Raw genomic sequence first — 15927 nt, forward strand, 5'->3', positions numbered from 1 at the left:
ATCCTTACGTTTTCATACGCGCTCATTAGCATTATCGCGCACAAACGACTGTATTTTAATCGCTCGAATTAATGAATCGAGCGAATTAAATTTATTGCGTGCTAAATTTTCGAGGAGAATTAACGGTTCGCGGCGAAACGCACAATTTGGACGCAACTAGCGGATCATCCAGAGAAATCATTCGCCAATTATATCAATTGTATTTAAACACTCGCCTACTTCTCAGCGTGAACAGTGGCTGAACTTTCCCAGGGGACTTGATGTATTCACATTGCATAAATTTCTCCATACAAAAGTGTTCTCATTTTCTGAGCAGAAAGATCTCTGTTCGATATACTTTCACGAAATTATTTCCGCTTATCATTATGCACGATTATGTTAAACGATAATTTTATTCCAGAGAACAAACAACTGCTTCGAAATATTATTTATTAATTTATTGCGTCTTTTAAAATTATAAGAGAAACTCATGCTATTATTTCCGATGAAATCTAAAGTCAATGAAGAAAACAAATAGTTTACCGCAATTATAGGAAAGAGAATTTAAGCGAAATTAAGTATTTAAATGTATACATTAAAGGAACGTTATTATTTGTCGCGGGATATATTAATGCGATGCGATAATCAACGGGGCAATGGCTGGCAGGAAGGGCTTTAGCGATAAGTCGTGCGATAAATCAGCAAGTGGCACGAGAGAGCACAAGAATCGTCGCGGACATTGTCACGACGGCAAACCGGATGGCATGCGCGCAATCGTGCCTGCGCTTAGTGTAAAACACTTGATGCTAGCTTGAAGTTCAAGGACGTCGTTATGCGCAAAAAGTCGCGGGAAATTACAGAAAAACTTGCACCACGATGAAGTGGGGTAGATACGCTAGAAGTCACGCAAACTAGTACTCGACAGCATGGAATTGCGGCAGTTTACATCAACGAATTGGTCGTTATAAATAACGACGCATGTGAAATACAGATTTTATTACGTGCACATTATTAAGGTCTTATCAAGGAAGAAATAACCGTTTCCTCGTATTTTTATTATGTATTTTATATTTATATAAATTCAGATACATATATTTAAAAATTATATAAGTAAAGAAACGTTTGTGTCTAGATTTTGATAACTTCTTAGCCGTGCACAAGCATCGTAAATTAACGAATTACATCATCGCGTTAATTTTACTTGGCCAATTATTGACCGCGCGTTATGTTCCTTTCCTTCTCGGAGAGTCCGCAGCATCCCCGGACGAACAGGCGGTCGAGGGTGCAGGACCGCAGATCGATAACTCGATATTCGCGTAGCCCCCTCGGCACGAGCGAGCGAGACGAGAAAAAGAGATAAATAGTCACAGGGTAGAGAACACGCGTCGCTCTCGCAAGGGGAAGGTCCTTATGCCATTGCACCGGGCGATTTGCATCCGAGGGTACTTGCCGCACGCGTGAGAGGGTTCCCTTTCGTTAAGGCATATATCAAGCGAGGATATCTCGGACCACCAGAGGGTCGAAGCTCGAGGGTCGACGATAATGCTTCTCTCGGAAGCTCACCTCGAGCCCTCTTCGTAGCCGGGAAATTAAATATTATTTTACTTTAAAAAGAAGTCGGACGATCTGGAAAAAATGACATCGATAAAACGTCTGGGATCATACTTGAAGAACTGCTTTTTGAAAGTCTTGTAATTTAAGGGGAAAATAATACAATAAATTTGTGCCAGACATGTGATTTGCAGTGCGATAGAAATCAGGATATCAGATAGATTCTATTTTATTCCCTTTCCATTTGAAAAATTTGGAAGTTGCAGCTTAATTTAGTTTTTTATATGCTACTTCGTTACATGAGAAGCTACGAATTCACCGGGAAACCGAGACATGCGTCGAATGTCCATTTTTCTTACAGTATTCTGCCGAATCATGTATAGGACACGATGGTGTAAAGATTACGCACGTGCCGAGAATTCCGGGGGGGGGGGGGGGTCGAATGGAATCAAACGCTATGAATTCCTCCTCGTCTTCCTTTCCGACGAAAACTTCGATGGAAGTTCCTCGTCTTTTATCGAATTAGCCGTACAAGTGTGACTTCACACAAAGGCATCCGGAAGATCTCTTTTCTTGGAATCAAGCATCGCCCTTTCTGCCCTTCTATCATCCTTTTACGATCGTCGCGTCCAGCAACGTTCCATCATCTTTAAAACCGTTATATCGTGAAGAAATATGCATGAATCATGCACGCGAGCTATTGTAATCTAATTTAATTTATTGATGTAGAGAACCATGCGAGAACTTCATCTCTGTGACTTCGTAAAGAAGAATCCGGAGAATTTTTTCCTCGAAATGAAGTTTGCCCTTTCTGCTCTTTCTCTTTCATCCTTTTACTTGTTGTCATATCCAGTAACGTCTCACTATCTTTACAACCGTTACATCGTGAAGAAATATGCATGAATCATGCACATTAGCTGATATAATCTATCTTAATTCTAACTAGCTGTACGAGAATGATTTCTCTTCGGTGATTGCATATAAAAAAATGTGAGGGATTTCTATTCTCGGAACGAAGATCGCTTTTGCTGCGGCTTTTCTTTATCACTGTGACTACTAATATTTCCGTTATTGAATATGTTAAGACGATAATAAATACAGTTTAATCTCTACGATACTAAAATATGTACATAATTCAATTCAGAATGACATTTTTTTATCTATTATATTAATTTCAAGAATATATAATATAAAGGAGATATGAGAAAAGAATACGAAGTATAGTTTTGGTAAAAAAAAAGTCCTTTATAAATTACAGTAAATCGCAACAAAATCTATGTTTACAGATCAGTAAAGAGAATATTTAAAACATTTTGCTAGCAATTGCATTTCTCATTATAATAATTAGAAGATAAAAGATCATATTATGATCTTTTATAGTCACAGATTAGTTCGATTTATCAAGATCGATTAGACCGGTGCTCCATATTTTTGATTCCACATTTGGATTCCATATTTTAATTTATTCAATAGCGAAGTCGGAGTTTGCGCTGTCACGAAAGACCAGCGATCCACTAGCGTATCAATTATTAACGTGGAGCGTGGGGTACGGGGACCATCGGTAACGTCGGAAATTGTGTCTTCTCCGGGATATATTTTCGTGCTTGGTACAGTGAACTCTGGCTGGCACTATTTTCAGACGTGACCTATCATCCGTTTTCCAATAAAATCGGCTCACTCCAGGTGACCGAATCGACAAACGTGTCGCAAATAGTACGCCCATCCATCCGTCCATCCCCGTATGATAATCCGCAATTGCGTCGTTACAAACGACGCTTAGGCCGACCGACGTAGACAGACATATGTAAATGTCCTCGGAACGGTCGGATATGTGTCTCCCCTACAGCGTCCACGTTGGTCGCGATGGATATTCCAAGTTGTACTTACAGGAAGCAGGGAGATTGGTAGACGTATGTGTACATCCATACATGCGCGTACATCCAAATGGGGGTTGCGACCGTCTGGCTCGAAAGGGTTGATTACTGACGGCCAGCGACTGCTCAGGACTGCCACGTATTGTAGGATTTTGCACAATAAAACGTCTCGTCGCAAACGACCGTGGTGAATTAACTCTCGTAGAATAGAATGGAATAACAAAATATAGAATAACGTTTTATTACGCTGTGGTCCAAGATCTCGAAGTAAATGCAACGAATTACATTATTCCTTTGCAGTGTTATTATTCCGTACAAAAATATGAAGTGCGGAAAGTTGAATATAAATCTCATAAGTAAAGACAATGGAGGCAAAGACACTGTAGGAAGTGTAGGAAATGTAGGAAGTTAGTAAATTACAAATATGCAGTATTAATAGGTGAATAGTCGCAGATAAAGATGTAAACTGAAGTTAAATAAATGTGTACAAAACATGTCTTTAAACACGCACTTTATCATTATAGTAATTAGCGTACGTGCATACCGTCTCCTTTGAGGCATCAAATTAATGTAGTAAATTAATTAGACATAGGTCCATTAGGAATTCATTACGGATTACCCTGTGGGGTCATTGGAGCGTACGCCTCCACGTTCAGGGGTGAATTCACGTTGAAGTTACCCTACAAACTGTCGCTCTTCTCGACCCTGCTGCGTCACTTACTTTTTACAATAGAGAAAACTGTCGTTTTTAACAGTTCAACCGCATTGTACTGTACCATTCGCTACGTTGAAAACGGTCGTCAACCGTGTTTGTAAGCTAAGTGTTAAGTTGCTTCTGTTAACATCTTATTTAAATTTATTTAGAGCGTGACTGCCGTTTCTAAATTTCGATGGAAGTAATTTTGGAATAACGCCAACGTAAAATGGATTGAAATTTCGGTCGTAATGCTCAGCGCAAGCTTTATTGAATTTTTGAACGGAAAAATAATACTAATTGCGCGATGTGAAGATTAGCTTGCTTCGTTGTTGTATTTTGCCGTGATGATATCTAATTAAATAACCGTTCCGATAGAGCAGTTGTCGAAGTAGTGTACATATTTGTGAATTGTGAGGCTTTCGCGATATTGCGACTCTTTACTTTGGTGCCGTCTTTGCCAAGTTAATTAAATTAATACCTTAAGTAGCGTGAGTCTGTATGCACGATATACCCGTGGGAATTTTGTTGGCAGAATTCCGGACACACACACCGTGCTGCGTCCGGGGACTGCCCTGTCCCTTGGCAGCGAGATTCATGCTTGAGTGCCTCGAACTCAACGTGAAAACCTTGAACTATATTACGAAGCTATGAACAAGTTATTAAAATTTATGTATTCTCTTTGGAAGAAACATGCACCTTACTGTTCACATTGTTTTATGTTTATCAGATATAAATTATTGCAAGTGGCACATATTTAAAATCTTACCTCTTTTTTTTTCAATTTTATTATATTTTTTTGATTGTATAGGTACGCATCCAGCTTTTTAAAATATAAAAATAAGAAAATCTATACAAAGCACGAGCCAAATCAGATAGAACACATGCATGTCACGCTGTCAAATATTTTTATGTAAGAAGTCATAAATATCTTGTTCGATTTGAAGCTATCTGGTGCATTCATATTTTGTGGACGCGGTGAATGCTTAAATCTATTTGAAGATAACGTAAAGAGGAAAATAAAGTTTTTATTAGCAAACATGTCAATGTCATTTACGAAATTCCGCGTGCGCGTTATTAACGGATTCCATCGCGGGCGTTCGTCTCGGCGCGTCACGTCGCGACGCGGTGCGTCAACGTCCACGAGGTCTCGGGGCCAGCCACCACGCAGGGGTTGCAGGGTGCCAACGTTGGTTGAACGTAGGCAGAAAAGGGAGAGGGAGGAAGAGACAGAGAGAGAGAGAGAGAGAGAGAGAGAGAGAGAGAGAGAGAGAGAGAGAGGAGAGAGAGAGAGAGAGGAGAGAGCAGGCGGTAGCGCGGAGGGAGTCGCAGGGGGGGAAGGATGCCGGGCGTCGCGGCGCAGCCTGCCGCACCCTGCAAAGCGCCTGCTCCTCTTGAACCGGCAAAACGTATACCTGACGACGACGACGACGCCGTAGACGCGCGTCGTCCACGCTGTTGCTAGGCGCGCTGCTACTCCATTCTTTCCGTCCTCGTCCGATCGTCGCACCGACGCCCACCGACCGACGACGCCGAGTGCTTCGTCCGTCCGACCGTCCGTCCGTTTGCCGATTCGTTCACGACGCCGCGACGCCGCGACGCCGCGCGTCCACGGTACCCGGAGACCTTCGAGCGAGTCAAGGTCGCCCCGCGTCGCGACGTCCGATTCGCGAGGATATCCAATATCGTGCGGTACTGTTGCGTGGAAATCGGCGAATTGCTGATTTCGAGGGAGGATCATCAAGATGTTTGCAGTGATGTGGACTCTGAGAGCGATCGGCATGTGAGAATGATCTCGAGAGATAATTGTCATTAACGCGAAGGTTAATTAAGGCAGTAAGTCTGAGGACGCACGAAGGGTGATCGTGAGATTGAAGAGATATCCGAAAGGAAGTGATAGGAAATGAAAACGTAGAGGCATCTAGAGCTCAAGGGTAAAGCGCTCTTGACGAAATGAACGTTTCGTCGGAAAAGAAGGTGAGATAAGACTAGGTTGAGATTCGTGCAAAAAATCTTACGGTACTTCTCGACAGTTTCTCAAGTTGTAATTTATCAAATAAATTTTTTAATTGAAGATTTGTTCGTCAATTTAAGCAAACTCAAAAAAATTATCTTATCATTGTTTAACATTTTTTTAGTAAGTCTCTTTTTTTGCTGTTATCTAAAAAGGAACTTTTTAGGGAAGAGAAGTATAGGAGGTTCTAAATTGATAGAGTTAAGTGATTTTTTTTTAAACTTTACAGTTTTACGACGGCGATATTAAATGTGCGAGTAAATTTGGAGGAGGTCGATGAGTCGGAAAATCTCGGGGGATCGTGCTAGCGTCTAGTACGAGCGGAAGTGTTGGAGGATAAAGCTCGGGGTCGTTGGTTGATCTGGTGACGATGAGAGGTGGAAGATTTCGTAGCGCGGTGTCAAGGTTGCACAACCTTGGTCCGGTCAGTGACACGAACGGCGAAATTCCGTAAAATCGGGCGTGTCGTATGATGCTCTTCGTAACTTTCATGTTTCTCTCATTGAGAGTAGCATATGTTTCTTGTTTGCTAAAATCTTCAATTTTGGCTTTTTTATAGATATCAGATTTTCTACATACGCGTTACACTGACTTGCCTATATAAGCGCATCGCTAATAAAATTTAAAGATTATACGAAGAATGTTAATGTCTTCCTCTTTTCTTAAAGTTTTTTATATCATAAACTTTATGATATCGTAAAGGATATTTAATAATAAAAAAGAATTCGAAAGAAAATATTTGTTGGCGGTAACATGAATAATGTACATTCATTTGTTTAAAGAATAATCTTTGTGGAATGATCGAATACTTCTTGTCATTCGCAGGGCACAATAGCCTCTTCGCGGTTACCCTTTGAATTTTTTTTAACGATATTGCCATGGAACTTACAAGCTCTATTGGTTCAATTTACGATTCTTACCGCAGGACAGTTTCAAACTACTCGAAAGTTCAATGGTCTACATAGTTTCAGTTCACATTCCTGTTTCATGCTAATACGATTTTACGAGATCTACGTAGGCGTAACTTTGTAAAATTTTATGAGATACGCGACAGAAAGAAAGAGACAGAGAGTAATTTTGTCTGGCTGCTGTCGATTTTTGAGATCGCGTATATGTTCGGGAATTTATAAGAATTTACGTGCGAATTTATATCAGGATTATATCAGGAAGGATCGGAGAAATCCCGTGTCATAAGAATAATTTAAAGATATATTGCATAGGCTAGGATAAAATTTATTTTGATAATCTATTCATTACAGAATATTTTTTAGTGTAAAAATAGTCCAATATTTCTTTGCGAGCGTCTATATTTATTCGACCACACAAAGCATCCTCGCGCGTAAATATTATTTCGATCTTAAATATATCTTGAATCGTTTTTTAAAACCATTTAATAATTCTAAGCAAGAATATGATGACCTAAATCTAAATCTTTAATTGAATTAAAATTTTGTCATAAAAATTACTAGTTACATGTTAAAATACTTAATTAAAATACTCGCCAGTTAATATAAGTTTTATCTTAAAAAATTATTATTATTATATGTGTAAATATCGGTAGTTCATTCACATATAGGCCTGGCAGGATGGGTTGCAATGCGGTGGTTGCTGGCTGCAGTGACTGCGGGTGAACTTAGGCGGTGTCCCGCAGTTTGGGGTAGGTTAGGTAGATATATCCGCACGCGATTCTCTTATTAGTCACGAGGCTTCTTAAGGAGACAGCGAATCATTTTTCGAGCGCCGAATATAGCTAGCGATAGCCTGTCTCACAATTTCATGCGTGCGCTCGTCTGAAAAATATTTACGACGACTTTACTACCTCCTTTCCTCAGGAACGATCACGTCGCTCGTAAAATTGCAACTAAAAATCTAGATCGCACGCCATCAAATTAGCATGACAGGGATATGCGAAATTTATCGATCTCGCACTGTTTGCTCGAACTGCTTGTAACTTACAGTCTCGCGTGTTTCGTACGTGTTTCTTCGAACGAATTTGTAAGCTATATAATGTTCAGTTTTTTAATATACATATACTTTTTTTATTTTATTTTTTTATATACTTACTAGAACTCTACAGGCGCGCGTTATCGCGCGCGCTCTGATTAAATAACACATAACACATTACATTCAAAGTAAATTTACTTGCTTAACCCTCTTACACACAAATTGTCAAAACGCAACCAAAGTGACTCGCATCAAGATCGAGATCGAGTTTCAAGACAACTAATCAGCATCGCGGAAAAGACACAACAATGGACTTTCCATGCCTTTTTTAGAAAGGGTTCGTTGTCAATTTATCTTAATCGCGTCGACTACGTAGACGTGGTGATCATCGTATCTCTCGAAAATGTTATTATGATCAGGCCTAACGGTCCTATCGGAATAATCAACAGAATCGGAAGAACGAGAACATCGAGAGGGTAGCTGAGAGTCGTTGATCGAAGAAGGACACGCCAGAGGACACGGTCCTCTAGTGCACCTGTCGCCCGACTGTTTGTGCCGAACGTATCGATTCGGCGGGACCGGCAGTATGCAGTGAACGGGAGAACGGGACGAAACAACGGTTTGTGAAAATAGAAGACTGACCCGGACATTCGTTTAACTCCGCCTCATCGTACTTGTGCTGAAACTATACTGTTAATCGTTTGTACGACGGCCGGTTCGCAGGACACGGCGAGTCCTTTGATTTAATCGACGATCCAGTTTCGTCACAGGAAACAAAAGAGTGCGCATTGGCAAACATGAATGGCTGAACATTGATCGCTCGAACACGGACGAGAGAACTTTCCTCAAAACCGTCGGGGTTATACGTATGTTTACTTGGACCGTCGCGTCGCCCCAGTAATTTCGTGTATTTCATCGCTGTACTGTATGTTCCGTTTTGGAAACCAGTGATAAGTGGTGGGTGATGATAAGTGGCCCACCGTTTCGAATGAAGTGGTGTTAGGATGATGGTGGAGCGTGTCGAGGATCACCTCTTCATGTATCGACGCCCCGTCTACCGCGTCTTCCAGTACCTCGAGACCACCGAGTAAGTATATCATCCGAATGCATCTCGTAACTCTTACGTGAGAAAGATTTAATTACTTGTAATATGCCGATAACTATCATAATAAGGAGAAATTGGCGTTTAAATTTTAAGCGATTTTAAGCGAGAGACGCAGAATTATTATCTGACTTAATTGTTGAAATAGGTAATAGTAAAGTAGAAAAATTAGCAGCAAAAAAACATCTAATTTCGAGTTTAACATTGCTCTGCTGGGTTCGTCGATCCCTGCCAAATCGAGCGGCATGAAATAACACTTGGAACCCTCTGACGCTTAATATAGGCGTTTAAATGAGGGGCCTGTCTCGTTCGAGAAACAGCCCGTGGCAATTTCCGTGTATAAAGGCTTTGATGGCTCCTTCTAATCTGTGAATGAAGGTATAACAGCGGGACAGAGTTACAGGTGCGTAAAGAGATAGATGCGAGACAGGCGCAAGGAAACCAGGGGATGAAAGAGCCAACTTCCGTGGAGAACGTTCCTTCCGGGTTCTCCCGTTATGTCGATGGCGCTAGGTAACCATGGCAAAATCGTCGCCATCGACCGCAACTAGCTCGCAACCGCTGCTAATTGCCGTCATTAACAATTCCATATTGTCGGAGCGTTGGTCATTGCTTTCCGCCTAGAATTTCGTGTTTCTCGAAATAGCCAAATCGAAATTCTGCTCGCTAATGTTGATATAATTTAAAAAATATACAGTTAACCATTGAATATTAAAATAGATAATTAAAATGTTTCTTGTGATTCGTAAAGCTTCAAAACGAAATTTTATATCGCGGTTTTGAAAAATTAATTAATAGAAAATAAACACTTCTTTATTTGGTTTACATTACTTCGTTATGGCAATTAGAATATTTGAATGATGTTGCAACTGTTCATTATTAACTCCATCATTCAGCAACAACAATCATTCGATTATATTTCAATTACATTGATGCTAATTAATTTCTGTGAGATAGAGAATATTTTATATCGGTTGCCACAGAGTTTTATTGATATTTTGATACTTTATAGAAAGGATACTTTATACATCAACATCATGAACACGCAAAAAATATATATATATATATAAAGTTTTATTTCTTTCTGATCGTTTTCTTATCTTGACATATGGGAAAGACTAAAATCTATAAGAGAGATGCGCGGATATGTATAAGCCGTGTCTCGTACTTTCCGAAGTAACAAGGGGGACAAGAGTCAGAGGAGAATGGTTAAAAATGAGAAAAGTTCGGTCGGAATTCCTCATGGGACTTGAATAGCCGAGATATGACGAAGAACTTTCGAAGGACATCTGCGTGCCACGTTCACAAGTGGCGTTCGCAGGGCGACGCAGTCTCGAACTGCGAGTACCTAGCTTCGAATTGTCATCATTCCAGTCGCGCGCTGGAAACTACCGAGCCTGATAATACAAACGAGAGAGTCTTATCGCGCTATTACAATATGCCATTAATGAAAATTACTTGGCTGGTTCGTTGACGATGAGATACTCGGATTTGTTTGCTTAATCAATCACTCGTTAATTGAGGTATAAGCATGGCAGAGTGGATCGCAGTTTTGAGGATAACTATATCGAACGATATAGTTATTTTGGAGAAGTTTGGAACGGTTCCATCTTTATGGTTGATGTCATGACTGATCTCGCTGTTATTTTAATACCGCCGCACCGCGCTCTTTTATTGTCGTAAAATTCGTATCGACCGGAGCGTTCCGGAACTTTATTTTCGTAAAATTTATCGATCTGCCAATGGCCATTAATTTTAGAATCCAGAAAGACTGTCGTCTTTTTATGTGTCCACTGTCCACTACTCGAGGGTCTTCGGACAATCTTCACACAAGAACGTCGGCTTTCGATTTTATAGCTTGCACAGAGGTTTAAATTAATTGCCGGCGTCTCGCGTGTATTGTAGCGTTTTAGAAATTGCACTATACTTTCTTTTTATCTCTGACGTTCATTTCTTTTGTCTCGCTCCCGTGCTCCCGTTGTTGGTGAACGAAGGAATACTCGATTCTGTCCCTCGCATTCTGTCTGCCGCGCTTCACGTCGCCGACGTTCTTCTGGCGACTACAAATGTCATTAAAATTTTCCGCGCTCTTATACATCGTGAAGCGAGATGTGCCGTCATCAACGGCAATCGAACTGTCATCAGGCTGACACTATGACTCGATGAAGAAATTGAGGATGCAATTGCTGCATGCGCCACCGTTTTCTCGGCTCTTCTATTCCATTGGGATGCGGTGCCAAGCGCGAATTCCAATCTTTCTTCACGCCGTGACTATATATCCAATCCACATTATTTGCATACGTGTACTCTCATGGTGTGCGAGACTGCTTATCGTCACAAGCACCAACATCAACGTATGCCGTTTGCATAAATAGTCCTGAAAGAACGTTTACCGATCGATTCATGATGCAAATGTTAATTAAAGTCTAAGATATCTTCAAGAGATGTGATATATAAAAAGATAGCGCCAAAGCTTGATAACTAAAAAATTCTCTTTAGAATGCACCACTGATAGCAGCTAACGATAATGTCTTTGCACTGTGCCAAAACAATTGTTTTTGTCTTTTCTTTTACATAATGATATCAACTGTGAGAAAGCGACGAGTATGTGTTTTGCGTTATTCGCGATTATGACGTTCGCGTCATAAGCTGCACCTCGTTCTAATGATGCATTGTTTCGCATCGCATTGCGTAATCGATGTAGTGACGATTGTTCGTGAGAATCGTCCGATGGTTCTTTATACAATCAGAAAAGAGAAAATTGAATCACTCGACTTATTCTCGTTATTGTTTCATCGCTCTTACCTAATGCTTCATGCATGCACGTGGCAAAGTTATTCTTTCATTGTGTTGTTATCTTTTTGCTTCAGCACAACTGCACATTTTATGTACGTCGAAATGCTCGTTAGCCTGGTTAAATTCATTAACTCTTCTCCCTCTCTTCGTCCCGATAATTTACGGTGGATCGGGATTCGCTGTAGTGAATTTCTCGACGTGTGTCACGTAATTGGAATTCAGGTCGGCTTATTCAAGTGGTTCCAACCGGATTCACCGTGTGTACCGTATAAGCGCGAAGGATCATCGCTTTCGCTAATCGGAATCGCGATGTAAAATCCAGAAACTTGTGCGCGTTTCAAAACACGCATCAGCCAGCCGTTCCTTCGAAACCCCCTCCGAAACTAATCCTTTCGTCTCGTTGCCGTGCCCATCGCGTATCTCTTCATCTTACAAAACTGCCGTAAGTCAAGATTAAGTGCGATGCTCTCAGCGGATCGTATTTTAAGATTTCCTTCGGTAGTGCGCGTAGATTCTCGTTTTTTTAATTCCAAAGCGGCGCGACTCGCAGGTGCAATTCATAATTCAATATTCCGAATACGCGAGCCGTTGATTAACTATTTATTCCAATAGAAAAATTTTATTGTCGAAGATTTTTTAAAAAGGATTTGCTTTTGAAACTCGCGGAAATTGATCATGCGCGAAGTCTAACTCGGTCTAACTCTCGATTCCTCCATGGATCTTAAAGATCCATGGATCGCCGTAGGCGATCGATGGTAGGGTTGTTATGTCGCAATGTTTCTCCCAGTATCGCCGTTTGATACGCGCTCCGTATCCAGGATCGTGCCGATAATCGGTCAATATATAAGCGAATTAGCAGGTACGACGAACCTCGAAGAGACACACACCAAGAGCACAACTTATTATTCCAAGGATAAATGCACCTCTGATCGACGCGTACCTAAATTGCATTCGTACATAAAGATACCTACTTGAATCCTCCTATTTTCTGCGAGAAAAACATACAAATACGCACGCGATAAATAACGTGGAGATATAAACATGTAAGTTTCTTTATAAGCTTACTTTTCATATGCAAATATATTATACCTTTTCATTTCCAACAAAAAAGTAGAGATTTTAAAATTTATAATGTTCCATATTGGAAGGAATTGAACAATGCAAGGAACAGTGTTATGTTTTAAATTTTACTTATTTCTAGAAATTTTTTAAGAATTATTTAATAAACTTTTATGTAATGAGGGAGGCACGTGATTAAAATAAGTATTTCCGTCCATGATACGAGGCGATGTTTGATTCTGCTACGCGTGAATTAGAACATCCCGACAAAGACACGTTACAGGTCCGCACGTGGTGCGGAACTTCGGATCGATTCAGCCGCGCATGACTATTAATGCCCGTTATTTCCTTGTTCTTTGACGCCCTTGACTTGTATGAGCGAAAACAGAAAATCATCATTAAATTTAATGAAAGAAAAAAGATGCAGTTCGATGCGCGCGACTCGAAATTTCGATGTCTAGGCTACATCAACAAGTAGTTACGCTAGTATTATATTAAAGTTGCCTAGGACTTCTCTAGACATGTATAATAGCGAAAAACTTTTGTCATTTACGAGACATAGCAGCAAAATGAAGTGGTGAGAGACATTGGTGAGTTTTGTAACTCGAAAATATATCCTGATATTGGAAACCAATTGACGAAATTAAATTAATGGAGACTAAATCTTCGGTATATAACGTATCTAATTAATAATAATAAAAAGTTTCGAACCGTGCCATTATGTATAATAATATATAGAATTATATATGATATATATACAAGTTGACCTATAAGATAAGTGAAAGATTAAGATCTATACGAGAATACCTTGTCGAACAATTACGCCGGCTGGCGTGAGATAATAACTATGTGAGCGCGAGCTTGCCGGCCGCGTTTACCACGCTGACCACATTTAACAAACTCGGCCGCGGTCCCAAGCAGTCTACTATCGACGTCGCGTAGCGATACCGGAATCGCAACCCGTCATAAACACATGCCCATGGGAATTATCAATGCGTCCCACGCGTCGCGCACGGACACACTCGCGGCGGAGAAAAAGGGAGTTTGAGAGAGGAGAATGGCAGGTTGTCTGTCCCGGCTGGTCGAGGCGATCAGTTTCTGTTCGGCTTCGAATGTGCACGCACGCACGCACCCATCGTTGCGAACAGAAGCGAAAGGGGTGTTTTCGATCATTCAGACAGTGGATCGAAATATCGTGAGATTTCGTTTTTGTGAGTGGACATTATAATCTATATCGGATTTAATTAGATTCCAGATGAATAGTTTTCTGTGGGTCGGAAACTATCAAGAAGAAGAAAAGAATTTTAGATGCATTTCTACGAATCGGGCTACGTCCGTTTGTGTTCAGTCATAATGTCACTGTACGTCGACGTGAAAAACAGAAGAAAAGAATATATATTTATATTGATACAGTAGTGCGTGTATCTCCGATATACTTGTTGTTGGTGAAAACGTCGAAAATTGCAAGTTAGAGAGAAAAATCCTATGGATTCCAGAAGAGAAAATTATTTGATCTGCTGAAGTTGCGTTAATCGTATCGCAGAAATTTCCTGTTATTAAGCGAATCTTTATGTCTTGACAAAAGAGATATTGCAATGGAAAGCATGTTTTAATTAATAGCTATTAAATTTTTTTATTAAGAAAAAAGGTAAATAAAAAAATAATAAAAGCTATAGGTAGTCATCGCGAAATATGTCCCAAGTTTTTTACTTCGCTGCGGTCAGCGTCATGTGTCCGTTATGAATTCTTCAATTACTCTTTGCTCTCTCATTTTACTACTCGTCTCATCTCGAGTGTTACATTGAGAATATGTGATCTTCTCGGCCAAGAGGGAATCATGTTACGGATAAATATAAGAATAATTGACAGGAGATAGATTGCCGTGTCAGAATTAAATATTTAAATCAACTTTAATCTCTTTCACCTCGGTTATTTTGAAAAATAGATCAATTTCGCTTCTATGTAAACGTCCCACAAAAGAAAACATTTGAACGACAGTTTGTGGAAAAAATTGGAGAGTTTTAAAAGGGTCAGTTAGATTATCAAACTTTGGGAAAGTAATTAGTGAACGAATAAAATAAAAAGTTAACTTGAATGCTTATTGTACTGATAAAATATATTGATAAATAATAAAGGCTTTTGAGAGAAGAAAAAGGCCAAGGAAATAAAGAAGAATCGATTGTTATCGGGATGGTGCTCGATTAATTGTGCGGAAGTCAATTGCGTTTTGCAATTACGAATATTCGGAAAATGTTGGAACTCGTGGAACGCAAAGCCAGGATCTCTTGGCCTACGTGTCGTCCTCAAAATCTCGACACCTTTGGGAAGAATTCCAAAGGAGACGTGCTCTTGAGACGCAAGGAAAATTGCACGCACGAGAAACGATGGAGAAGGGACAGCAAGGGCTTGCTTTGCTCTCTGGGCCAGCTGGGTTGCAGCGATTCTTACAGTCCGGACACGCTGGGAACGTGGAGATTTCATAAAGTGTCTCACACGAGGTAAAGACACGTCCGTGATGGCGTTATTGCCGCGACAAACCGCGTCTCTGCGATTATTGTTCTCAGAGCGAGCTTCAATTACCGAACATCCTAAACAATTGCGCTTCTCTCTGCATTTTTTTCTCACAAAATCGATTGTTAATCAACTAAATATATAATGTCAATTAATTTGAACTTAACGGATAAGTAACTTATCATATCTATACAGATAACGATTCAATTTGTATTTTAATCCTTTTCGCGGATTATAAGACAAGTGTATCGACCATATTTTTTATACATGATCTTCCGCGCGTGTGGATGCTGTAATGGTCAAACGATGCAAAAACGCAATTGAGGAAAGTAATAGTGAAAGGTAAGCTGCGTGGGCGATAGTTGCAGGTGCGCAGAGGTATCAAGGCGGGTCAGGGCCGGGG

The 15927-nt window shown here is 40.3% G+C and overlaps 1 protein-coding gene across 9 annotated transcripts in view; it reads left to right on the plus strand.

Annotated features, from left to right (window-relative positions):
• The window catches only part of Fak (protein tyrosine kinase 2 Fak), a 46894-nt gene that overhangs the window by 18644 nt on the left and 12323 nt on the right, over positions 1-15927 (plus strand). Inside the window, exons 1-3 of one of the 9 annotated variants that reach the window (XM_071706814.1) lie at positions 5473-6075; positions 8506-9143; positions 15149-15511. The exons of 1 other annotated variant lie outside the window; for it this stretch is intronic. In XM_071706814.1, coding sequence (XP_071562915.1) covers positions 15264-15511 — 248 coding nt within the window. In that variant the 5' untranslated portion in view covers positions 5473-6075; positions 8506-9143; positions 15149-15263. Of the gene's footprint in view, positions 1-5472; positions 6076-7673; positions 9144-13992; positions 14662-15148; positions 15512-15927 lie in introns of those variants that run through there. 7 more of the 9 variants (XM_071706813.1, XM_071706821.1, XM_071706816.1 and 4 more) reach the window with 7 other exon arrangements.

The sequence above is a fragment of the Temnothorax nylanderi genome, unplaced genomic scaffold (assembly GCF_030848795.1).
Source record: "Temnothorax nylanderi isolate EJ_2023f unplaced genomic scaffold, tnyl_v1.0 TNYL_tig0054_pilon, whole genome shotgun sequence".
In the NCBI taxonomy this organism is placed as follows: Eukaryota; Metazoa; Arthropoda; class Insecta; order Hymenoptera; family Formicidae; genus Temnothorax; species Temnothorax nylanderi.